At 44.3% G+C, this 26,942-nt stretch overlaps 1 protein-coding gene across 3 annotated transcripts in view; it reads left to right on the forward strand.

Moving 5' to 3' along the window:
- plcb4a (phospholipase C, beta 4a) overlaps positions 1 to 26,942 on the forward strand; it is a 459,248-nt gene that overhangs the window by 243,456 nt on the left and 188,850 nt on the right. For all 3 annotated transcript variants that reach the window (XM_078556436.1, XM_078556437.1, XM_078556438.1), the window contains 6 exons: positions 9,788 to 9,868; positions 11,416 to 11,475; positions 15,378 to 15,521; positions 21,670 to 21,749; positions 23,668 to 23,721; positions 26,378 to 26,459. In XM_078556436.1, the coding sequence (XP_078412562.1) occupies positions 9,788 to 9,868; positions 11,416 to 11,475; positions 15,378 to 15,521; positions 21,670 to 21,749; positions 23,668 to 23,721; positions 26,378 to 26,459 (501 nt within the window). The remainder of the gene's footprint in view (positions 1 to 9,787; positions 9,869 to 11,415; positions 11,476 to 15,377; positions 15,522 to 21,669; positions 21,750 to 23,667; positions 23,722 to 26,377; positions 26,460 to 26,942) is intronic.

Genomic DNA, 26,942 nt, shown 5'->3' on the forward strand with positions numbered 1-26,942 from the left:
AGGCAATGACTTCATACCTCCTTACATTATAATCCAGCCGCCATCTTGTTGCCCACTCACTTCACCTGTCTATATCTCTTTGCAGCCTCTCTGTGTCCTCCCCACGGCTTACCTTCCCACCTAGCTTTGTATCATCAGCAAACTTGGATACATTACTCCCTGCCTCTTCATCTAGGTCATTAATAAAGATTGCAAATAGCTGAGGCCCCAGCACTGACCCTTGTGGAACTTCATTACTCACTACCTGCTAACTTGAGAATGCCCCATTTATGCCCAATTTCTGCTTCCTGTCTGTTAGCCAGTCCTCTATCCATGCTAATATATTACCCCCAACTCCATGCACCCTTATCTTGCCTATTAACCTTATCAAATGCCTTTTGGAAATCCAGGTATACTACATCTACTGGCTCCCCTTTATCTACCTTACTAGTTACATCTTCAAAAAACTCTAATAAATTTGTTAAATAGGATTTCCCTTTAGTAAAATTGTTTTGACTTGTTCTCATCATACCATGCTTTTCTAAGTTAACACTTCCTTAATAATCGATTCCATCATTTTCCCAACAATTGATGTTAGGCTAACTAGGCCCATAGTTCCCTGTTTTTTTTTCTACCTTCTTTCTTGAAAAGCAGAGTAACATCTGCCAACTTACAATATGATGGAACCATTCCCAAATCCAAGGAATTCTGGAAAATCTCAGCCAGCGCATCCACTATCGCTGCCGCTATCTCCTTTAGAACCCTCAGGCATAGGTCATCGGGAATTTATCAGACTCTGAAGTTCCGACGAAGAGCCGCACAGACTCGAAACGTTAACCCCGTTTCTCTCTCCACGGATGCTGCCAGACCTGCTGAGTTTTTTTTCCAGCATTTTGTTTTCATTTTGGATATCCAGCATCGGCAGCATTTTGCTTCTATTAATCCGGACCTCTGGATTACTCGCCCAGTAACATAATCACGGTGCCGCCTTTGCTGATCGTGATTGTCACAGAAGTTATGATAAATTCAAAAAAAAAAGAAAATAGACATTTCTAAATGTCTTCCAGCCGCTTTGGAGCCCCCAAGGAAGGTAGACGTTAAAGTCCGTTTACTGGATTGCCTTGAAAGTAGAATGAGGCACATAGATGTTACAGGGTCATTCCCAACCTTATCAACCCAATTAAGCAGCAATTGATGAAGAACAAACAAATCACCAATCCTGGATGAAAGCGAGTGTGGTAAGCAGTAAATGCAAATTTTGAGGCCGTCATATCATATTTGCATGCTGCATGCCCAAGGGCAAAGCTTAAACTCCTGATGCAAAGCAGCAGTCATTGGCAAAGAGGATGAATCATTGCTCGAAAACTTGTCTATCCTTGGTTTAACGTCGGGTTTTTTAAAAAAATCCATCCATTATTGCAGTTGGGTTAAAAAAATAAGAAAAATGTGAAGCTAAAGGAGAAAGTTTAAGAAAAGAAGTAACAAATTGGTTTGAAGGCCTTAAATATTAAAACGGTTGAAATGCCGATTGGACAGACTGGCAGACACTCAAATATAATAATCTTGCATGCCTACCAGAGTATGGTAAACCATAAAAGGGAACTTTTAGTGGATAAAGCTGGTGACACCAACCCCCGCACCTTAACCTTGTGCATGGGATAAGAGACAGAAATAACTAGTTCACCCACCCACGACACAGATTCCCATGTTGCCACTGGTCAGTGCAGGAAGGCAGCCAGTGTAGCGATAGCAATTTGGCCTGTTGGACTGGGGAACTGAAGCCTCTATTTTAAGAGTAGCTAAATAAAGCTGAACCACCATGAGTCATGTTTTTTTTTTAAAAAGTTGAGAAAATGTAATGCATAATAGCCAGTCCCTTGAAGGTAATGTGAAAAAAGGATAGGGCCCAACAATTAAGGATATGACAAAGCAAAGAGATGCATTCCCAGAGCACAGCATAAAGCAGAAAAAGCGCCAGAATAGCATCTCCTAAATGCATTGTAAAAACCCAAACCTGCGATACAGCAAAAATCAATGCCCTAATGAGGTACTGATTCATTATAGTATAAATTTTTATCCAGCGCTCTCAGCTCAGAGTTTTCTGTGTGAACTTGAATTCCCAGTATAGCCTCCCAGAGCACGAAGCCCTCTGCCAGAAGCACTAATGTTGGCAATTTGTTCCTATATTAATGCTGCATAATACCAATTAATCAGATGATAATGATGTGCTTCCTTTTTCACTAGAGTAACATTATTGGGGGCAAAATTGGATAGCTCCCAAAAATCGTGATTGGCGATTAACCGTAGCCGCTCATTCTGATGCAAATAGCAGGCAAACTTCACACTGCCTACTTCGTGCATGTCTGCAGTGTGCAGCCAGCGCTAAATGCACTGTTGAGTGGTTACAGAACTGAAGAAGAGGTCGTGCAGATTCGAAGCGTTCGCTCTGTTTCTCTCTCCACAGATGCTGCCAGACCTGCTGAGCTTTTCCAGCATTTTCTTGCTTTTATTTCACATTTCCAGCGCCCGCAGAGATCTTTGCAGAGAAAAAGTGGCCTTAGTCAAAACTATTTTAACACTGAGCCACAAATGTAAAACTGGGCAAAGTTAAATAAGTTGAGATAGAACAAGTAGCAATGATTTAGTTGGACAAGAGGACAAGTACCATGCAGGCATTCTGGAGGCGACTATAACCATTCGCTGATATATTCTTTCTTTGCCTCTGTAGCTCTCGGAATCCTGGTGCAGCCATCCATTCTCTCTCTTCTCCCTCCTGTTTTCCATGCCTTCTCTTTCTCTGCTGGCTGCAGGTTTTAATTATCACGAGCAACAGCCCTGTAAACGTGTCCGCATCCTTGCTAATGTCCTTGGAGAGATCGAATGTTACTTTTAAGAATTGTTTGGTAACCCTGGCATGATGTCCCAAGACTGTCTATGGTATATAACTAACCGGTAATATTTGAATGTGTAAGTCCAGATCTCCATTACCGATTCCTCTGGATTTTAAATGGAAAGTACTGCAGTTTACTCTGTTGGTTCATATTCAGAATTTTAATCTGATGCAAGAGATCATTCAACCCTCAGTTTTCTCTCAACCCTGCTCTCCCATTCCAAAGGACCATGGCTCGATTCTAATTTTCTGCTGGATCCACATATCCCTTTATTCCCTTAGTATCCAAAAATCTTTCAACCTCTGACTCGTATAGAGTCATCGACTGAGCAGCCACTGGTGTAGAGAATTCCGAAGTTTCACAACCCTCTGGGTGAAGAAATTTCTCCTTATCTCACTCCTGTATGGCCGACCCCTTTATCCTGAAACTACGTCCCTAGTTCTAGATTCCCCAACCAGGGGAAACAGCCTCTTTGCTTTTACCTTGTTAGGCCCTCATAGAATTTTACATGTTTCAATGAGATCACCGCTCATTCTTCTAAACTGCAGTAAGGATAGGCCTTGTCTATTCAACCTCTCCCCATCAGGCGTATTGAACCTTGGTTGCAGCACCTCTGAGGCAAGTATTTCCTTCCTTAGGTACGGAGACTGAAACTCTGTAAAGAACTCCAGGTGTGGTCTTACCAGTGCCCTGTACAGTTGCTGTACAGATTTCCTTACTCTTATGCATCGAACCCCCTTGCTATGAAGGCCGATGGGCCATTAACCTTCCCAATAGCTTGCTATGCTTGCTGTACCTGCGTGTTAACTTTGTGTTTTGTTACAAGGAAACCCAAACCCTCTGAACAGCAACTTTTACGACCAGTTGAAAAAATATTCAATTTTTTTCAGCTTACGCTGCAGGTGAATAACCGCACCCTCCCCCACATTCGACTCCTTTTGCCACCTTCTTGCCCATTCCTTTAACCTGCCTGTACCCCTTTGCAGACACTTGTTTTCCTCACAGCCTACTTTCCCACCTACCTTGGTATCCTCAGCAATTTGAATACATTACACCTGGTCCCTTCATCCAAGTCCTGTGACATTGTACTAAGGATGGCCTGCAAGCCTGAAAATGGCCTGCTTATGCCTACACTCTGCTTTCTGCCCTTCAGTGAATTCTCTACCCATGCTGAAATGCAGTTCCAAACCCCATGAGCCCTTGTCTTGTGTAAGAATCTTGTGTGTGTGTGGGGGGATGGTAAGTATGGGTCGTCTCAGCTCATGCAGTGCTGTGCTGCCCAGTTTATGTGTGAACAAGAAAAATTAGGGTGAAGTACAATTAGCCTGCATCAAACTTCAGTGAAGACCCGGGAGGGTGGGTTGTAGGGCGGTGAAGGAGAATGGACAGGGGCTAATTGAGAGTGGTCGGTGTGGTGTTGGACATTTTGTAGGCGTTCTTGTAGCTGTGGGCAGAGCACGGCAATAATTTCACCCTCATGTTTCAGAAAACTGCCACAACAAATATAAATTCCTATTCCCAAGAGTGGGGCATTTTTTTTTTTAATCTGCCATGGTAGATGTAAGTAAGGTGTTTGTAAAACCTGGGGTAGGGGGTAACATATTAGCCTGGATAGAAGATTAGCTGGCTGGCAGAAAACAGAGAGTATGCATAAATGGGTCTTTTTCGGATTGGCAGGATGTGACGAGTGGAGTCCCGCAGGGGTCTGTGCTGGGGCCTCAACTTTTTATGATTTATATCAATGACTTAGATGAGGGGAGTGAAAACATGGTAGCTAAATTTGCAGATGATACAAAGTTAGGTAGGAAAGTATGTTATGAAAAGGACATGAGGAGGTTGCAGGTGGCTGAATGAGTGGGCAAAGATCTGGCAAATGGAGTTTAATGTGGGAAAATGTGAAGTTGTTCACTTTGGCAGGAAGAACAAAAAAGTAGAGTATTACTTAAATGGAGAACAGCTGCATAATTCTGTGGTGCAGAGGGAGCTAGATGTTCTAGTACATGAGTCACAAAAAGTTAATATGCAGGTACAGCAAGTAATTAAGAAGGCTAATGGAATGCTATCCTTTATTACGAGAGGGATTGAACATAAAAGTAAGGATGTTGTGCTTCAGCTATACAGGGCATTAGTGAGACCGCACCTCGAATACTGTGTGCAGTTTTAGTCTCCTTATTTAAGGAAGGATGTAAATGCATTGGAGGTGGCTCAAAGGAGGTTTACTAGATTGATACCTGGAATGAGTGGGTAGTCTTATGAGGAAAGGTTGGACAGACTGGGCTTGTTTCCACTGGAGTTTAGAAGAGTGAGGGGTGATTTGATTGAAGTATACAAGGTCCTGAACGGCCTTGACAAGGTGGACGTGGAAAGGATGTTTCCTCTTGTGGGTGAGTCCAGAACTAGGGGGCACTATTTTAAAATTAGGGGTCGCCCTTTTAGGACAGAGATGAAGAGAAATTTTTTCTCTCAGAGGGTTATGCGACTTTGGAACTCTCTGCCTCAGAAGGTGGTGGAGGCGGGGTCATTGAATATTTTTAAGGCAGAGGTAGATAGATTCTTGTTAGACAAGGGAATCAAAGGTTTTCGGGGAGTTAGATGGGAATGTGGAATTCGAAACACAAGAAGATCAGCCATGATCTTACTGAATGGTGGAGCAGGGTCGAGGGGCCGAATGGTCCACTCCTGTTCCTGTTTCTTATGTTCTTAAAACATAGACTGTCCATGTCAAATATGCACTTTGGCATCTTTGGAAGTTGGAAAACCCTTGAACAATACTTGTAGGTACATGCAATGATCCAAGCGTGTCTTGGTATCAGCTGGTGTGCTTCTCTCACACAGCATCAATGGATTTAAAGAAATTAAGGCATCCAAACAACCACATTTGTAGCCTTGACATTGATGAGGTGCATCAGTAAACCTTAGGTGTCAGTTGACTTTATTTCATATGGCACTAAGAAATGGAAACCTTGAGAGACCTGATGACCCGTTAACCACTGTTTGCTCTTTACAGAAGCTGATTGACCTGCTGTGTATTTCCAATCTGTTTTTGTTTATTGTCATTGCATGGATAACTGATGAACGGCAAGGCAAGGCCAGAGAATTGTGTTAATGCTTCAAAGAAAAGTGGTTGACTTAATATGCTGCAGTTTAGAATAATTCAGTTACTGCATTGGAAATGTAGTCACGTACTGACATTATGGCTGGGATTAAAAAACAAAGAGCTGAATCTTTGGCTCGGCGAGCAGGGGTGGGGAGGGTGTCCCAGCATCACCGCGCATCATTTAGATTTTCAGTTCAGCGGGTGTGCAGCGGAGTTGGTTGTGCGCCCGCCGAACTGTCAAAGGCCTGTTAAGGCCATTAATGAACAAATTAAGCCTATTGAGAAAGCTGCCCGTCCAACCTTAAAGTTGGCGGAGGGGGGCAGGCGAAGAGCCTAGGCGGCCTTCGCATTTTTCATGGAACCTCATCCACGGGCGGGATGAGGTTTCGTGAATGATTTAAAATTTTCAGAAAAATTTTTATTAAAATGAGTGCAAATGTCCCAGCTCATGTGACAGTTTCACATGAGGGGACATGTCGTAAATTTTTTTACAACACTTTATTAGACTGTTTAAACTTAAAACTAATTTTCCTGAGGCACCTCTGTGCCACTCCCGGCTCAGGCACCCCCCGTCGCCCGCTCAGGGAGCGCACAGCACTTACGGGCACGCATCACGCTGGGCGGGCCTTAATTGGCCCACCCACGTAAAATAGCGGCGCGGACCTGATCGGGGGGCGCCGATTGGGTCCACACCCACCCCCGCATGACTCCGCCCCCTGTCAGGAGGAAAAATTCTATCCAAAACGCATGATACATTCATTTACTGCTTATGGTATCATTTTTTGAAAGAAAATTGATGACTGTTCTCCACAGTCACACGCTCCTACACACTCGCCAATTTAAAATAGATTTGGGTTTAATCAGAGAGAGAATCAGTACTATACACAGTGCAACGAAACAGGACCTTGTCTAAATGAGCAATTTCTGCAGTGTTTCACTGGATTAGAATCTAGCATTTTACAGAAATGTTTTAACCTCATGTAGGAAGAGTGTTACTATACATATTTATCGAAAATTTATTTGCAAAATATGACAGTTACGAAATAATCAGAAATAAGCACATAAACAGAAGGCAACCTTCAGTGCGGTATAAGTTTAGAACCGCTGAATCTTTTTTTAAGGAACGTATATTTTAAGACACTCTTCACAGTGATCAAAGCTTCAAGAATTCATCTCAAGTTAAGTGAAGTTCAAAAAGGGACAGACTGGCCAGTTTTCTGATTTAAGCCATCGTCTTTACTGTCTCCAAGGTATGGTGCTAAAGGTTGATGCTTCACTGACCAACATTGGCTTTCAATACTCCCTGTTGCTTAGTGCTTTCCCTTGGAATATTTCTTGTGATGGCAAAGCTATCTTAAATTCTTTATTGATATTCAGCATTTGTGTCTATTAGCAGGTAACTAGGAGCTGGTAATATGATTGGCTGTCAATTGTGTTTAATATTCAGAAAAACTCTCCATAGCTTTAGCAAAAGCAGTGATATCAATTAGAGCTTATTGTGCGTTCCACAGCATTGCAGGAATTAATTTTGATACTTATTGATCATTGCAGTGAATATTCCAGAATTTCTCAACTGCTCACAGAACCTCAGGCTGATTAAAGATAAGGCTGAGTAGTTCTTTTAGGGATAGTGGGTTGAATTCATTTTGATTTGTGCCTTGGGACATTTTTTTTCTGTTAAAGTAACAATATGACTGCAAGTTGTTGGTCACTTATGCATAATGTTAATGTGACTGAAGCTTCAGGCTCTTTTCCCTCTCCAAGGGAAAAAAAAGTTTGCCATGTAGCTCTTCATGAAGATAGTACCCTCAAAATTTAGTGATCTTTTGTGGGGATGTCATCCTTTCACGCACAGCATTTAACACTGACGCCTGTGACTTTCAGCATGAAGGCCTCTCTGCCTTCCTTGACCCTGGTTGAGTTTGATTTACGATTGTGTTACATTGGAGATAGTGGGCAGCAGAAATTATTTGCATGCTCTTCCCAATGTTCTCTCTAATGTCCCGTCTCTGTGCACAGTCCATTTGTGGCACTGCATGGCCCCTTTAAGATTGCCGCACCACCGCGCATGTGCGCATCTTAAAGGGACCACGACTTGTGCGAGGCCTGTTTGTCTCCTGCACAATATGTTCCTGATTGCTACGTGACAGCACAGCTTAGGGAAGACATCAGCTCCTAGGCTTGCAAGCAGTTTGTCTTTCAGCTCATTGTCCCTTTTTGCCATCTTTTTATGGCAACTATTCTGGTAGCAAAGTGCCTAACTAAACCTAAACTGTAAAACCATTTTTATAAATGTCAGCAGAAGAATACATATTCATGCTTCACATCACGCATGAATATGGGCACGTGCAGGAATATTTAGGGGGGATTAAATGGCGCTTTATTTTAAATATTATCATGCTGGTTCCAGAGGAAATAGTGACAACAGACTGAAGAAAGACTGGAGGTTAGCAGGTAAATAGAGGGAAAGGCTTGTAGAATTCAAGAGGAATCCCTGTTAGTTTTTAGGACAAAAGCATCACAGTGCTTTTAATCAGCTCTGAGGTAAGACTTAATCCTTAGGTGGATCTTCTGATTATGTGGCACTGACTTCTGATTGTTTATAGTACAAAAGGAGTCTGGTTTTCTGCATAAATGCAAATTCTGTTTCTTGTAAGTGAATGTGTCAACAGAAAAATTGTAATTACGGACAACTGATGATGTATTGTTCAATGCATTAAGGACTGTGTGCCCTTGTCACTTAATCTGATTCATATGTTTGAAATATTAGCATAATTCACTAATTGCATAATTATTAACATTAAAATTCAATAGAGCATAGTTGCATTTTCTTGAGAAGTTGAGGAACAGTTTCTGTCACCGCCAACACTTTCTTGTTCACACTCTTGTACTGAGCCTGTAATGCAGGAGTGAGGAAAAGTTAAATCACGGGCAAAACTCCCCCCCCCCCACCCCCCCCGTCGGCGGGGTGGGGGATGTGCGGGAGCGCGGGCGGGTGGGTTCCTGATCGGCGCCCCCAATTAGGGGGCGCGCTGCCATTTTACGTGGGTGGGCCAATCAAAACCCGCCCAATGTGACGTCTGCTCAGAAGCCGGGCAGGGGGGGTGGGATTCCCTCAGCCGGGAGTGCGCTCTTCCGCACATGCGCACGAAAGAGCTCACAGATCTCCCCGAGGCCAAGTGCCGCCTCAGGGTGATCGGTGGAAGTAATAAAAATTTTTTGAATGCTGGAAAAAGTTTTCCTGACATGTTCCCACATGTGACCCTTTTATTTAAACATTTTATAAAAATTTTAATACCCTCATGAAACCTCATCCCACTCATGGATGAGGTTTTGTGTATTTTCTGAAGGCCGCCTGGGCTCCCGGCCTGCCCGCCAACCGTAAGGTTGGACGGGCAGGTCCATTAATCATGTTAATTACTTTTTTAGTGGCCTTAATAGGCCTTTGAATAGGCTGTACGCCCGCTGAGCTGAAAATCTAAATGACGTGGGGTGACATCGGGACGTCACCCCACCCCATTTTACGTGTCGGTGAGGGGGCTCTGCCCCCTTCGCTCGCCCACCGGTTGGAAGATGCAGCCCCATCAGTATTTGACTTCTACTCTCATTAACTTGGGGTTCAGAGCAACATGGTGACCAGCTTTCCTGAAGCCCTTTCCGCTTTTAAACTGGGCCCACAGCTGAGAGTGCACAAGAAGAACTCATTCGATTTTCACCCTCTCCAGCCTTGGCTCCACTTGGGCACTGTTCTGTAAAACATTGACCTTTTTTAAGAATGGTCACTAACTGACCTGTAATTGAAAATTGTTTCTTCCAACAGGAATCATCTGTATTGGAACCTAGCTGCATCTTTAAGGTTGATGAATTTGGATTTTTTCTCACCTGGAAAAGTGAAGGAAAGGTATGTTTGCCCATACTTGAACTCTGTGACCTCAGCATAAACCTTTTCCCTTGCCCAGTCGATATGTCTGACATGATAAGATGCTGTTATCGAGTTCCTTTACTAAAAATGCGTTAAGTAACAGTAACGTTGGGAGTAAAGTAACTTAAAAGATTTAGTACCAAAGCTATTTATGTGCAACATTTTCCTCAGTTTTAGAAAGAATGGGAAGATTATATGGTACATTGCAGAATGTTTCTAACTTTGTCCTCACAATATCCAATCAAAGTTTTCTGCACAGAAGGAGGAGGGCATCAGTTCCCTTGTATGTTTGGAAGAATAATCCAACTTGTATCCCATTTCCTGGCATGCTGTCCATTGTCTTGTACCATCCTCTGCTTCCAGTATTTATCCATGTTTCCCTTCAGAAGAACCAATAGTCTGTGCCACAACCATTCCTTGTGGCAAAGCATTCTACATTCCAACAACCGTGGTGTGAACTAATTTCTTAACTCCCATGTGTAAGTCGATGACCTTCCGTCACTGGCTCTCCAACAAAGGGAATTACCTTTTCCCTTTTTAATCTCTCACAAGCTTTCATAATGTGTAACATGTCTATTAAATCTCCGCTCAGCTTTTCCTGCTCCACTGGAGTACCTCAGCTTTCTTACCGTGACTATGATTTCCAATCATTTTGACATCATCCTGGTGAATCTACACTTAATGATCTCTCTGGCTTTAATATTCTTTTGATAACAGGGCACCCGAAACTTTGCACACTGATTTATCTCTGGCCTAACCAGTGATTTGTATAAATTTGTCATAATGCTTTCATTGTTCTACCCTATACCCCTATATATAAAACACAAAATGCCGTTGACCTTTTTAATTTTATTTCCCTGCTTCAAAATTTCCCAGTTTTCTTCTTGCTGTTCCGTGTTTTCATGTGCGTGCCATGCAATTGTGACTTCCGAATGATTGGAAGGCTGACCCCTCCTCACCTTCCTCGTTTTCTTGCTTAATTTTTGGATACCTCCTGGCGCATTTTACAATAGTCGCCCCCCAAGTGCCTGGGTCTCAATCTGAGTGTCACCAACAGGATTGCACTCAATGGCACCACCAACCTTACTCGGAGGTCAGTGGGAAGGCACCTCACTGGCATGGGTAAGGTGGGTGCTTGCACCATTCCAGGCTATCTCTGGCATCTCCTGTGTGCCAGTCAAAACTTAAGCCTCCCCTGACCATGTGCGCACTTGCCGCATTGCTCCTCTTGCAGCACTGCTCGAAAACATCTCAAGGAGAGCACTGAAGGTAAGTTTCTCTTTAACATCGGCTTCTGATCGAGCAGTTATTCAAGATATACGTTCTGCTCCAACTATTATTTTGCAACAGTGACAAAGCATGTAAAATATCTTAAGGAGTTCCCCTTCATAAATAACAGGAAGTCCATGTTATTGGCACCGTAAGTGCTTTCAACCCATTTCTAAGCAGAGTAATATTGGCACGCTGGATATGTGTTTTGTTTCCTGCAAACTCAGCTTACTGAATGTTTCTCCTGTATTTTTAAGGAAGGACAGGTACTGGAATGTTCGATGGTCAACAGTATACGATATGGGACTATCCCCAAGGTAAGAATTTGTTTTGTGTGCCTTATCTCTAGGAGATCATGTGCACACGAAGGAAGAAGTGAAAGTAATGTGAGACAGTGACGGAAATAGATTGGCTCAATAAAATTACTTGGAAATTATCCTGAAGAAATTACTTCCTGATGAAGATCTGCTCAGAATATTGGTAAGATTCTTGAGCTATTTATGTTGCATAACTTAATTCTCAAGATAAGGTTCTGGCAGAGTTCCCAGGGTCCCTCCTACATGACTGGATTTTCCACGAGTGTGTTGACACTGATAATTGCTTTTGTCCTGACCTTGAGAACTTCATTAACTGTGCTTCCAAATTACACTTGTCCCTCTTGTTCGCTTGGTCTACCCCCAATTGCTCCCCTTCTTATCTCTCTCTTTGTCTGAACACAGTGATCACCTTCCATTGACCATATGAAAACTAACTTCAGTAACCTTCTTCCTAACCTGCAAAAACAACATCCCACTCTCCCGGTCTGTATATCTCCATCATATTTGCTCTTATGACTCGTACCGTCTGCTTCTGAAATGCCCTTTTTACCTCACCAAAGAGTTAACAGAGCCATTAACCAGACCTGTTTGTCGCATTTCCCTTGCTCCTGCCCTGATCCCTTCCTCCATCTTGTACAACTCTGTTCCCACCTCGCCAACCTGCTGCACTTTTCAGATTGTCAAAGAATCACAGAACAGAGCCTGTGAATTGTTGTTCCAGCACAGAAGGAGGCCTTTCGAGGGGTCTGTCGTGTCTGGGCTGGCTTTCCGAAATGAGCAAGGCACCTGGTGCCATTCCTCTCCCCCATCCCCTTCTCCCTGCAGCCCTGCATGTTCTTCCTTTTCAGATAACCCAGTTCCCTCTTGAATGGCTTGATTGTCCCTGTCTCCACCACACTCTCGGGCAGCACATTCCAAATCTTAACCACTCACCGTGTGATAAAGTATCTCCTCATATCTCCATTGCTTCTTTTGCCAATTTCCCTAAATCTGTGCCCTCTTATCCTCGATGTTTCCATCAGTGGGAACAGTTTCTCCCTATCTACTCTGTCTAGACCTCTCATGATTTTGAGTACCTCTGTCAAAATTCCTCTTAACCTTCTCTTCACCAAGGAAAACAATCCTAACCTCTCCAATCTATCCACATAGCTGAAGTTTCTCATTCTTATGAATCTTTTCTGCACTCACTCTCAATGCCTTCACACCTTTGCTAAAGTGTCTACTGCTGCTTCCGTTACCTACAAAATGATCCCAACTCCAAACTCATTCTGCCTTCCCCTCTCTACTTTCTAGAGGGAATATTCCCTTTGCAACACCCTAAAATTCAAGCTGATATATGGACACACACATTTCCCCTACCTTTTTCCCTATTCTTGATTTCACTAATATGTCTGCTCACCTCATGTGTCCCAAGTCTGAAGAAAGTCAGCTTGTCTGTTCAGATGCTGTTTGACCTGTGTGTTTCCAACACACTTTCTATTTCATTTGAGGCTTCTGGAATACTGTCAATGCTGTGGAATTGACCTCCTTCATATTGTGGACTAGCACAAGGGAAACATAATTCTTTGTGCTTTAGCTGTGATTTCATGTCTGGAAGGTGTTTTAACCAGCCGAGGTCCCCCAATTTGTTAACCTTCCGAACGGGACCCCAATTTTGTGATGCTCCCCCTTTTTCATTCAACCCCCTCGGTTGGTCGCAACAAGGTTAATTTAAAAGGGAGTCTCCCTCCCGCCCCCAGCCCCGTCGACACCTTTTCCAGTCCAAATGTATTTAATGTTTAGAAGGAGCCAATTTAACAAGGCTTTCTTGAGTCAAAGAAAGATTAAGTTTATTAGTCACCAAAACCCAAGAAAAATAATAAAAACACAACATACATAGATCAGAAATGAGACGTTAAGAGCCCAAATAAAAGTGAAAAGGAATATACGAATCGGTCTTTGGCTTGTCCATGAGGCATAGATGGCGGTACATTGTGGCCGTAAGTTGGGTAATTCCGGTAGAGCTGACTTTGGTAGTTTCGCAGTTAGTTTGGAGACTGGGTTCCGCAGGGTGACTGAAAGGCTGTCCTATTTCCTATAGATTGTGGCTTCTGCTGAACTTTACCTCCAGTAACAGAGAGAGAGAGAGATCTTTTGCCTGCAAGCTGCAGGAGGGTGACTAGCTTATTCTTCTGCTTTACACATTCTGAGATATAAATCAACAGGAGATGGATTTTTGGGTGACTGCTGAGACGTGCAAATCAGTCTTTTGTCTCCACAACCTCAGAAGACTAAAGGTCAATCTTTTGAATCTTTTCTATCTCCCTTTCAAGAGTCTCTGCTTGAAGAAAGTCACGACAGCTTTTCAGGTGCGACACCCCATGTTCTCTCAGGACAGGTCTGTCAGTATAATCCACATAGGAATTTTCCAGAAAGCAGCCACTTTACATTTTCAGCCATCGCTTGCTCAGTGTCCTTGCTCGTATGTCTTTAAAAACCACACAAGCCTTCCTTAAAAGGTTCATTATGCCTGTAAGTAATTTGTGGCTGTTCTTGGCTTTTCATGGCAAAGAGCAAATAATTGGTTGCTGTTCTGACCCACTCAAGCCACCAATTGCCAAAAATGCCTGGCAGCAAAGTTGACATTGCTGCCATGTTAAATGATCCATGTCGGCAACTATCTACAGAGAAACCTTCAAGTAAATGCTTACCCTCTAGTGCTTCTAGCAAGGCAACCATTATCAGCAGTGCCATAAAGGGAACAGCATGTTAGTTAATGTTCTGGAGGATGTCAAGTCTGCAGCAAATGTCACTTAGTGCCAATTTCTTTCTCTCCCTTGGGACATTTTTGTCCTATTTTGAAGATGCTAAACAAATGCAAATTATTTTGGTTGTGTCAATGAAAACTGTTTCATGACAACTGTAAAAATGTCTTGCGTTTAGACAGTACCTTAACGCGTCAGGAAAACCTGTCAAGTTACTCTTCAGAATGCAGTGACTTGTTATGTAGGCTGCCACAGAAGGACATCAGAATAGTGTGCAGTGAGGTAAATGCTAAATCTGTTTTTTTGGCGACCATGTGTGGGATGGCATAGTTGGAGAAACAAAGGAAAGGATTGCAGTGGCGCTATTGACTATCCTAGTAAACTAAGGAAGGTTGGGAGGCAAATGAAGTTGTTCAGGTTAAAGTTAAGGAAAGGATTGCCTGCCAAGCCATCAGGCTTACTTTAAATCAGTGCTTCCCAAACCCTTTCACGGAGTGACCCCATTTTAGTGCTTCAGTCTTCGTGGGATGCTGGAGTGAAAATTTGGGGGGGAATACGAGAGCTGTTGAGCGGGGCGGAGGGAGAAGCTTCAGTTGTAGAGCAGGGGGAGGGCTTCATTGGGTGAGTGGGTTGGAGACTTAAGTTATTGGGTAGAGGGAGGCTTTGGATGGGGGAGGCTTCAGCTGTTGAGGGATTTGTTGCAGTGGGGGCAAGGCAGCTGATGAAAAGGCAGAGTTTCCACAAGAAAGGAGAAACACCTCCCTATTCACATGCTTTTTATGCAGCAGCAATTGTGCCTTAGAGAGGAGTCCATTAGGCCACGCCCATCGATAGAAAAAGACATGAGGATTTAAAGGGACCTCATTGCCATTCGAAATCAGCCCGAGCTCCACGGCAGCCATCGCTGCCTTGAAGCTCGTGACCCCAAAGTCTCATTTCACAACGCGGAGGGAGGGTGGGGAAGGGGAGGAGTCACGGTCCAGTTTGGGGAAGCCCTGCCTTAAATACTTCAGAATGTTTCAGTCCACTCGCTTGAACCTTCATCAGCTGCAGCAAAGTTTCAGTAAACGTAACCATAATTATTTTCTGAATGTTATTTCCTTACCTTCAATGATCCATTATGCAAATATTATTTCTCCCTTTTCACTCGCGTTCAAGGACCCCAAAATATTGTCTGCACTGGAGGCAGTTGGAAAAGCAGAACACGAACTGGATGGAAGAATTTTTTGCATTTGCTGTGATGCCGACCTGGTAAACATCAGCTTTACGTATCTGGTGGCTGACAGTGTGGAAACAGCTAAGGTACACATAATTAACACGTCTTTTAAATGAATCGGATGTGGTAAGAACTAATATTTTCACAGTGAACATGTTGCTATTTTTCTACCGAATGTTACTAATACGCAATGTCGCATGGGAGATTTGGCACTTATGTTTTTTTTTTAAACAGATGTCTGAAATAAATGCGATCTTCTATTTTTTCCTGACTCCAAAAATCCGCGAGCTTACTGTAAATTATTCTGTCAGACGTCAGACGTGATTACCTTTGGCATAATTTGCAGCTCCCTTGTGGGTTCATTGTCTCTCCTGGTCAACTGAACTTAGCATTCATTGTTTTCCTTCTTGCAGTCGAGTGGTCAGGAAACTGCTAAGGGAGATGTGGATGATAATTTCCCCATTGAAATTTAACTTCCAGTGGCATCGCACATTCAGGATGGGCAATAAATAAATTGCTACCTCGAAATTCACAACTCTAAACCCCCATTTCGCGACTCCTCTGGGGGTCACGACCCCCCCTCACCACCACAATAAACGCTGGCCTAGCCAGCGATGCCCACATTCCATAGATGAATTTAAAAAAAAAAAATGTTTGGAAAGTCCTTCTTGAAATACTTCAAAACGTTTCAGTCCGCTAAACTTGAACCTTCATCAGCTGGAGTGACAGCACATTGGAACATCCAGATAACAACTCCCTGACTGCAGGAGACACAGACTTCAATTCTCATGCCACTAAATGCCAAATATCGACTCTTTCTTTGAAGAGGTGCCAAGCAAATGTAAGTGCTGTCGCACAGTTCGTAGTTGTGATTGTGACTGCTGGGCACAGGTGGATTAGTCCACCTGCGTTATTTCACAGGATGCGTATGCAATTGCGGACACAGAGGGAGAAGTATATATATTTTTTAATGGAAACAGTGGCGCAGTCAAGAGCAGGTCAGAGGAGAGGCATTTATCCTAGGATGGGGTGAGAATGTGAGCCTGTTGAGAGTAACTCGCCCCCTGACTCCCTAGAGCCTATCCACAATCTACAAGGCACAGATCAGGAGCGATGGAGTAATCTCCACTTCCCTGGATGAATGCAGCTCCAACAACACTCAAGAAGCTCGACACCATCCAGGATAAAGCAGCCCGCTGGATTGGCACCCCATCCACCACCTTAAACATTCACTCCCTCCACACCAATGTACCATCCACCAGATGCACTGCAGCAACTCACAAAGCTTCTCCAACAGCACCTTCCAAACCTGCGACCTCTACCACTTAGAAAAGAACATGGGAAGCAGGCACATGGGGACACCATCGCCTGCAAATTCACCTCGAGATCACATACCATTCCTGCCCTGGAAGTATATCATGGCTGGATCCAAATCCTGGAACTCTCTTCCTAACAGTACTGTAGGCGTAACTGCACCAGATGGACTACAGTGGTTCAAGAAGGTGGCTCACCACCGTCTTCTCGAGAGCAGATAGGGATGGGCAATAAATGTTGGCCTACCCAGCGATCCCCACATCCCATGAAAGAATTAAAAGAAAAAGTCGGCCACTGAGTTGCACTTTCTCAACCTCTTCAAATTCAGGTGCCTTTCTGGAAAATAGTGACCCATGACTATTAAGAGTACAATCTTTTTGCCCCAGCATTACAGTGCAGGTGCTTCATAAAATTGTCCACCTGTTTTACACCTATCCACTTAATTGTTGCCAGCAATCTCAAACATCCACCGAGAGGCCTTGGGAAATAGGATGACTACAATGGCAAAGGCGGTAAAGGGTGAATCATACCGATCCCAAAGAGCTCAGTTTGAAGGTGGAACTAGGAGAATTTTGGAGCTAAGTGTCGGGTCAGTGGGCCAATAGGCTCTTGCCTCTGGGTGATCTTCCTGAAGACAAGTCACCACCAGCAAAGGCTACCTGGCCAGCAGTGATGAGTAAGAAATCTGCACAATGAAGTGGCCATTTGTGGGTTGATTGTTGGGTTGGTGGGGGGATGCCATTGGGATATTCCTGGCGGTGGATGGGCCACCTTCAGGGCCTGAGGGTGGTTGACTAGTGGTAGTGCCCACCTTTGGTGGTGAGGCTGCCATCCTTCCAAAGCCACAAGCCCGCTGGGCCTGCGGCATCAGGAATCCTCTTCCTTGACAAGCTCTGGGAAGAACTCGCAGGGGGTCACCTGGAGAGCCAGAATGGGGTAGGGACCCAGAAACGATCCTAACTCACACTCGTATTTTAAGAGCACGGTGCTAAAGACAGTGCTAAAGAGCATCGCTGGTTTTGAGTTATTCTAACCAGGGAAAATTAGTATTACTTGTTAAATGTAATATAATTTCTGTGCGACGCAGTTAAATTAACTTACTGTCAACCTTCCTTTTAATACCATGTCTTTTAGATTTATTCTGCTCTGTGCTAGCTTTGCTCATCATTTCCCAGCTTAAATCCCATAATCCCCTGAATTTATTTTTTGCTCCCGTCCTTCATGTTCAGCCTGACTTGCCGATCTGGAAATTCTACATCGCTTCTCTACAACAGTGCCGGACATGTTAGAGATTCAGCCAATTCAGCTTTTGCTAAACCTTCCAGTGAATGGTTTAGGTGCCTTCAATATTTTTAACCTGGGCTCTTTCCCTTCGAGTGAAGCGGCAGTCAGTGTGTTCTAATCCTTATTGCATGCTCCTTAGAGAGTCTTAACGCAATGAGCGAATGCAGTGAATTATTTGACTGCTGGGTGTCATTGCTTGGTTCTCGAAGTGGGTGATTACCTCTCATGCTGATTCAGTAGATGGACCTGTGACTCTTGATAGGATGGTGGTTGATGTAGTGGCAGGAGATGTTGGTGTAGTGGTAATGTTGTTGGACCAGAGGCCCAGGCTAATGCTTTGGGGGGGCCAGTGTTCAAACCCCACCATGGCAGCTGGTGGAATTTAAATTAAATGAATAAATCTGGAATATAAAGCCAGCCTCAGTAATGGTAACCATGACATGCTGTCGTAAATATTCACCTTGTTTGCTAATGTCCTTCAGAGAAGGAAATCTGCCATTCTTATTCGGCCTACATGTGACTCCAGACCCACAGCAATGTGGTTGACTCTTAACTGCCCCTCTGAAAGCCACTCAGTTCAAGGGCAATTAGGGATGGGCAACAAATACTGGCCTTGCCAGCGGCGCCTACATTCCCATGAACAAAAAAGAAGTATAAAAGGTGCCTGCCTGGACCTGTCTGCTCATGGACACACCAGCAGTCATATCAACAAGGTGACTGGATTCACATGGATATAGCATCTGTCATTGTCCTGTTGGGCATTCCCTCTTAGGCCTATTTGTGATGGTGGCTAGGCCTGAATTGAAGCCCTCGACCAATAGAGACTCCACTCCTGCAGGCTGTGAAATGGCCATATTAGCAATGCTGGTCTTCAGATTGGTTAGCCACTCCTACAGCATTATGCAGGCGCCTAGTGTGCTAAGAATAGACGCCACCCTTGACATGTCCTCAAGATGTACAGGTTGCATAGCACACTCTCACATATCTCCATGAATTAACAAACCATGTTATGCCATAACTAGGAATGAAAATTTGGGTGGGCCCCCATTTCCTCGTGGACAGATAACGAGCAAAGATCTGGCATCGCAGCACATTATTTATATTGTAGAAATAATTCATGCCCTCGCTTTGTTTTAAACGTTGCTTCCTCCTGATGGATGCAATATCGAAACAGGGAACAGTACGTATTGAGTTTCCCCCTCCCCCATATCCACTCAAATCATTAGGCTCTTAAAGCGCTTCCAGTTTTGCTTTCTGGTAGCTGATCTCCTCATAGCATTTGGTTGCTGGACCTCGCTGCATCCATGTAGGCCCAGATGCCGGGTGAGCCTAGGTACACATTCGGTGGGCTGTAACCCAGTGTAGATGCTCCTGTGAGGCTCTAACTCCTGGGGTAAGGAGCTCTCTGACTAACGGAGAGGGTCTCCCAGAATTCCCTTCACTTTCTTCTCCTGCTCTTTGTTTCACCACGCGCTCCTACCCAAACCTCTCGAATTAACCGATACGTGGTGTCGGAATGGGTGACAGAGGCTGGTGCAGGATGCTAAGTTGAGACCATACTTTGGTCCCATCTTCTCCCCTTGGTCACTTGGAGGTCACATATTTTCCAAACACTTTCAATAAGGCACCCATTAAAGTGGTGGAAAGGACGCTGATGGGTTGGCCCCTTTCCCATGCAGTATAAATTGTTGCTCCCTTTGAAATTTGGCATTCTTGCATCTGTCCTGATGAGTGCAAGATGAAAAGCTCTAACAGCAAGTCCCTCTTTTCAGCAATATTCAAGTTCTGTACAGTCAGGCAACTATAAATAAGACTGCATTTGTGCACTTGGTTAAATCCACCCTTCTGCTCTGGCTGTACTCTTTGTTAAGGGTTGTCTGTCTTTGGGATGGAAGAGGTGGTGATGGTCACAGGGTGGGGGGAGGGGGGCAGTCATCCTTCACTGCTGGACTTGCTGCAACAGAACCTCTACCACCTGATCGCTAAGTGGGACCTCCACACGTTTTTGAGAGCCGGAAAACGGGGCAGATTGAGGACATTCAGTAAGTAGCCCTTTAAACAGCAGAAGGCACTGGAAATCCCGGCTGACCAGGCAGCCATGTGCTAAGCGCTGGGAACGCATTGAAAACATCAAAACTACCTAACGTTGCATTATCGGGTGCAGTCAGTCTGTTTCCTCACAGGTTCGTGTCGGGCCTGGTGTGGCGCAGCCCTGGGATCACTGTGCCCCGTGAGTGCGTGTGAGTGAACCTCAAAAATTTCGAAGAGCTGCACCTGAAATCACGATCAGTTCAAATCCCACCAAGCTCTCAACGATGAATGTTTTGGAGTATTGTAAATCAGTGTATCTGCAAGGAGAGAGTGACATACGTATAGGTGGTAATGTGTCAGGTGACACACCATTATCTTTACACGATTTAAGAACTTTACTGCCCACTAATGGTGCAAATGCCTTTCTGCATTCTGAACACAAGCTCTGTTGGGCGCAGAGCCAAACAAATAAGTGATCAATGAATATGGGATTTAATTGTCAGCTTGCATTTACAGGGGGAAAAAAAACGTGTGCATGAACTCTTGCTTTTGCTTCACTCAGGATAGCACTCTACTGACAATTTATAACTGTTTGTAGTTAGTCAAAAATGATCAAAATGCTGCGATTTTTGCGCTTGTATGATTGTTATTAAGAGCAGTCGCAGAAGATTATCGGTTACCATTTTGTATAATGTGAATTCACAAAAGGTTACCAAATGTCATTGCGTGTAACTGCTTGAAGGAGAACGTTTCACTGGTGGCGTTTTTCCTCTGCCTCTGAATATTTTCCTTCAACTTTGCTTTTGAATGATCGGTCTTTTCAGAGCTCCCCCGCCCATTATTAAGCTCATAGGGGCCGGGTTTTCCAGCCCCACCCACCACCGGGATCGTCCGGTCAGGCCGGAAGCCAATGGACCTTTGGCCGGGTCTGCCGAATCTCGCCCCCGCTGGGTCCCGACACAACGGGGCCGGAAAATCCCGGCCAAGTTCCCTGATGAGAACTCACCTCGCGCGAGCTTGTGAAGTGACCGTATCAGGCACTGATGAGAAGACGCAGGGACGGCATTTAACCCTCTCAAGCCACTAAACTTTTGGCAGTTCTCTTGTACAAACATCGCCAAGAATATTGGGCTGTCATCGGAAGAAACTTTTTTTTTAAAAAAGAAACACTGGAACAGATCACAGTCCAGTGAAATGCCAAAGGGGATTCCCACTGTCAGACATTGTCCGGTGCAGCTGCCACAGAAGCTAGTGAAGGAAATGGATGTCAATAGGGACACCACTGCGTACCCCATGTGAACAAAGATTATTGGAAACCAACAGCTGAAAAATATAACCAGCAGACAAGTACTTTAGTGCTCTCCCTTGCTGAGTTAACAGAGGCAGCTGTAAGGTTGAGTGAGGATGCGGTGGTCCACTTGCTCAATGGTGCAGTCAGGCATGTGCGATGTAGCATCGATTTTTAAAGGACTTTGCTGGGGAAGATGAGGTGAGGGGCAATTGAAATGAAACTGGAATTGGGCAGAAGCCTCGGTAAAAAGAAAACTAAGTCAAATGTTGCTGGAGTGGGTCCACTGAAAGTAATTTGTATTTTTGATCTTTCAGCATTGGGTAGAAGGGTTAAGAGCCATTATTCACAACTTCAAAGCTAACAATGTCTGCCCCATGACCTGTCTCAAGAAACAGTTAAGTTACACCTCTATCATTTGCTTGTTTCAGTTGTATTAACAAATGATGTGATTGTCTCGCATTGAATTTGCTTTATTAGCCATGCTTCTAAACACTTTATTCAATGATGCATCAAGTGTCAAATTATACATCACCTTCGTGCACAGTAAAACTGGATTATGTAAAGAAAAGTGAGAGCTCAAAAATTGTAGAACAAAACAGCTGAAGAATTAGCTTGAGGCTGGTCGCTTGAAATGATCTCTTTTTTAATGTTAAAAGTATATTCATATAAAATTGCTTTATTTGCTGCATTAAAATAGCAGACACTGCGAGAAGAGTGAGGGGTGACTTGATTGAAGTATATAAGATCCTGTACGGTATTGACAAGGTGCACGTGAAAGGATGTTTCCTCTTGTGGGTTAGCCCAGAACTAGGGGGCACTGTTTTAAAATTAGGGGTCGCCCTTTTAAGACAGAGATGGAGAATTCTTTTTCTCTCAGAGGGTTGTGCGACTTTGGAACTCTCTGCCTCAGAAGATGGTGGAGGCGGGGATCACTGAATAGCTTTAAGGCAGAGATAGATTCTTGTTAGGCAAGGGAATCTGAGGTTAGCGGGAGTGGATGGGAATGTGGAATTCAAAACACACACAGAGATCAGCTATGATCTTATTGAATGGCGGAGCAGGCTCGAGGGGCTGAATGGGCTCCTTCTGCTCCTAATTCGTGTGTTCACGTGCAAAAGTATTAGATATTTGTACACCAATATTTGAAGAGTCTAATTTCAAAACCTTTATCACGTGGAGGTTGTTGTGTGCATTCTGGCCTAGGCTATGTTAGGCAATTTTCTGAAATGAACGAGAAAGGGCATCTGCTGACAGTCCATTACTCAGAAAATGGCAAGTCCTCCTATCAGGTTCTTTCAGGAATAGCAAATATCCAGGCAACATGATGTGCAACTAGGAATATGGGGTGAAGGATGTCGAGCCCTTAATGGCGCTGAGCATTTGGGTTGAGTCTGCCATGTTCCTTGATAGGGAGCCTTTGATGTTAATGGAGATTGCTGAGCACTTGAAGATGACCTTGCGTTTTCATTTTCCATCATTTTGTTAAGTGTCAACTGCTCCCTTTCTGGTTTCTTACATATTTTGAGTGTTCACTGACCTTAACTTTTCACTGTTTTCCTGCCCCTTCCAACCAGTGGCTCTCACATCCTATCCTGTTCACGTGCACCCAGTTTTAAAAAAAAAAACCCACCCCTTCCCCCTATTCCTGCTACCCCCATTTTGTCAAATCCTAGACCTTATTATTCCCAGGACCCCACAACCCATTTTCCGAATGTTCCCAGAGCTCTTCCCCGTGATTTTCCTTGGGGATAGCTATGCCGAGCACTGAACACTTGAATGAAGGCCTGGAATGCAGTGCATAGCAGGATCCTGGAGAGGAGTGTAAGGGACTTGACAGACAGATGTTGCAATCGGCTAGGAATGGATGTGGAGATTAGAATGTTGGTCTAGCTGGGACTGAAGAACCCAGCAGCAGGGCAAATGCAGCAGCTAGACTGGGATTTGGGCTAAATTTCAAATACTTGCAAATCCTTTTTGATTAAAGCCCTTTCATGCTCATTTCATTTTAATTATATTGAAGTCAAGTCTTTCTTATCTTGCAGAAGTCCAAATCTTCCTCCAATTTTTATGTCTTCTGAATTTCCATTGGTCTCGTCAGCTATAATTAGCAGTCATGTTCAAGTTATCCTTGGCAGTGAATGACCACAGTACCGTATATGGGTTTTCTCCTGAGCCCACCTCGCTGCTCAGCATATTTGGGGTTGTGATCGCAGCCACTCATGTGGCTTCAAGCTAAACACATCTGTTTCCTTTCTGCTCTCTTGTCCACACTTGATAAGTAATAACATTGATTTTTTTTTTCTCTCTTCCAGCTGGATGAGGTTATCATTCCTGACAAATGTAAATGGAAAAATCCCAGTAAGGAGGTGAGAAATGGTTTAAAAGAAATGTGCATTGTTGGTCTTCCTTGGGAACGATAATCAGTGCCTTTTGTTTTTGAAGCAAAAACTGGGAGCAATTGCTAATCCAAGTGCGCAAAGGTGACAGAAGTGAACTTAAGCATTGGAAATACGGAGTGCTTATGTTAAATGGATAGTCTGGAGCAAGCCGCCTTTGCAAATGTAACTTGCTTTCAATAAAGGAAACTTGCTACTTTACTGCTAATCCTAACTGCATCTACTTTGACTGTTCATAGGTGAGAAAGACCTCAAAATACACCTGGGGTGTAGTTCTGGGCAGGGGGGGTGGTGGGTTTACTAATCACCTGTTTTAACTTTTGTGGAAGACTGTTGGAAACCCTAGAAACACTACTTACCTTGCTCGCCGCGGCTCCAGGAACTTGCCAAGCATGAGCTGGGAAGCGTCTGTAGAAATTTGCCTCACATTTTCTGGCCCTGTGTTGAATGTTGCTCAGGAATACAGCTCCATGGTAGGACTGCTATGTTCATGCCCGATTGAGATCAACTCAGTCTCGAATCTGTCCAAAACGAAGTAATTTAACCATCCTTTGCTAACATGCAACAGTGAAGGCCTGAAATACTGATTTGTGTTTTCCATTGGATGCGTTTATGAGCTTTTGTTATCCATACTGGCATCAGCCTGGCTCATCAATCCACGCCTGTTTAAATATCAAACAGTGCAAAACTGACTATATCTTTCATTGAAAGTCAGCGAGGCTTGAACAAGCAGGTTTTCAACTTCAGGGAAAAAAGTGTTATCGCTTCCCTATTGTTGGACGGCGTTAAAAAAAAACGAGTCTTGTAATGAAGGGGAAAACTGACAATTTCAGCTTGTTTCCTATCTCTCTGGTTCCAACAGTCTTATCCATCACATAGCAACAGAAAGCATTCCCCACTCAAATAAAGTGTGACTTTGGATTAGGATTCCAACATTCTTTGCGCTCAGCTAAGGGGTTACAAAAAGGATACATATAGTAGGAGACAAAACAGTGTTTATTAACAAAATTATAATTAATTTACAGTTGTTAGATAAAACATCGCATTAATAAAATAGAGACATTACCCTCTGTAAACGTTATCAGATGATACTCTTCATTGAGCTTACAAGAGACGCAATGTTAACTCAAATGATTTGTCTCGGACTGACAAACACCTTCATTGAACAAGCTGCAAGTTTGCTAATTCGTAGATAAACTTTGCAACCACTTCCCTACCGATTGGGAGCTTGTGAGTTGTTGTGAGGCTCAGGCGTCCCGGCCAGTAGACATTGAAGGAAGTTGTCGGGTACAAAACCACACTGCCAGGCCCATTATGGCTAAGCCCACACTGAATAATTTACAAAGGTGCGCTGTGGAGCTAAACGTGTGTGTGTGTGAGAGGGGGGTAGATTGTGAGCCTGTTTTGTGTGCGTGGGAGAGTCCTGTGCAGGTGAGAGACTCCATTCCAGCCCAGGTGAGCCCTGAGACCCTGTGCAGTGATTTTTGCAGCAGGATTTTCCCTACTGGAGGCGGGAAACAGAGGTCAGCTCTGTTTCTGGGTGTCAAATCCGCCCGTGGGGAGGAAATAGTCACGCTTTCACGGGGCGCCTTGTTCATTGGTCTGGAGACGGGTTCGCAGCCCTGGGTCGGGCTCTTGAAGCTTGAGGGCCAATCAGAAGCCTTTCAGCTCGCAAGGCACAGCAGGCTGTAATAGAAGGTAAGTAAGAGAGAGAGAGGGCGCTTCCAGATGGTGACGTCCTCTCTCCAACACATTTACACCTGAAGTGAAAAATGACTTTTACAGCCAGGCCGCCGCTGTGGGGTGGCTGCTGCACAGGGTGGCATTCGGCTGCCCCTGCACCCCGGTGGGCAGTGAGGGCCTCCAGCCCGCCGATAGGAGGCAGCCTCCAGGCACGAAAACTGGCCCCGGATGCCTGCAGGGAGCCTGGGAAAACCCCCGGAGAACCTCCTTTAATTGACTCAGTGGGCTCTTAATGAACCTGATCGGCCGCCCCACTCCCGATCCTGCTTCAGCAAAGAGTGCCCGGGGGTGGGCTGCAGCGGGGGAACTGACCTGCCAGCAGGCAGGGCTGCTTTTAGCTCCCGCCCGCCTCCCACCTGCATTCGTTTGTTATTATTGGCCATTTAATGCAGCGCCCTTGCTGGAAAGGAAAGAGTGTCGCCCTCCCACATACTCCTCAGCCCGCCCGGGGGTATTTTTAATCACCCGTATGCAGAACTGTGGAGGTTCCCAGAACAAAAACAAAAATACCTGGAGAAACTCAGCAGGTCTGACAGCATCTGCGGAGAGGGATGCAGCTGATGTTTCGAGTCCGTCTGACCCTTCATCAGAACTAAGAAATATAGAAATGAGATGAAATAGAAGGTAGAAGGGGCTGGGACAGGAGAGCTCGATAGTGGGGCCAGTGATAGGTGAAGACCTATGTGGAGGTTCCCAGCTGTTTGATTTCTTGAAACATCCTACATATAAAACGTATTTAAAAAGTTACATTTCCAACCCATGTAAGGAATACAGTGTGGGCAATAACAGAACAAGCAAAATTACTGCTATATTTTCTGTGGACGAGTCATTCCTGAGGTTCCCAAATTGTTTATGAACGCTTTTATCCTTTCATTATTTTCAGCATTACCAGAACCTTTGCTTCAGGCAAGACAGAGAAGGTGATATTTCAGGTACTGAAGGAACTTGGTCTTCCCAGTGGCAAGGTAAGATTTGGAATTCTTCATTTATATCTTCTGGATTTCAGTGTTATCTAACTAATTTCTCTGAATAATTTCACTGCAATGGCCAGCGGGTGGGCTTTTACCCCATAAGTTAAGTGCATGCTGCACAGAGCTGCCTCAGGGAGCTGATCGTTTTAAAAATAATAAATTTAAAAACACTTAAAGCAGTGTTAAAAACGCGTCCCCCTCATGCGACTCTGTTGCATGAGCAGGGACATGTTATGCATGAAATTTTTAAAATTTTTATTTAATTTTTAATCTGTTGTTGGAAACCTCATCCCGCCCGTGGATGAGGTTTCCTAAAAAAAAACCAAAAGCCGCTTGGCCTTTTCGCCTGCCCGCCAACCGCAAGGTCGGTATGGGCAGCGAAAGATTTCATTTAATTGTTACTTTGACGGCCTTAATAGGCGTGTTAATTGTTGGCGTGTGCGCCAGCTGACCGAAATATCGCGATGAGGTCGGGAT

This window comes from Cetorhinus maximus, chromosome 14, assembly GCF_964194155.1.
Source record: "Cetorhinus maximus chromosome 14, sCetMax3.hap1.1, whole genome shotgun sequence".
Classification (NCBI taxonomy): Eukaryota; Metazoa; Chordata; class Chondrichthyes; order Lamniformes; family Cetorhinidae; genus Cetorhinus; species Cetorhinus maximus.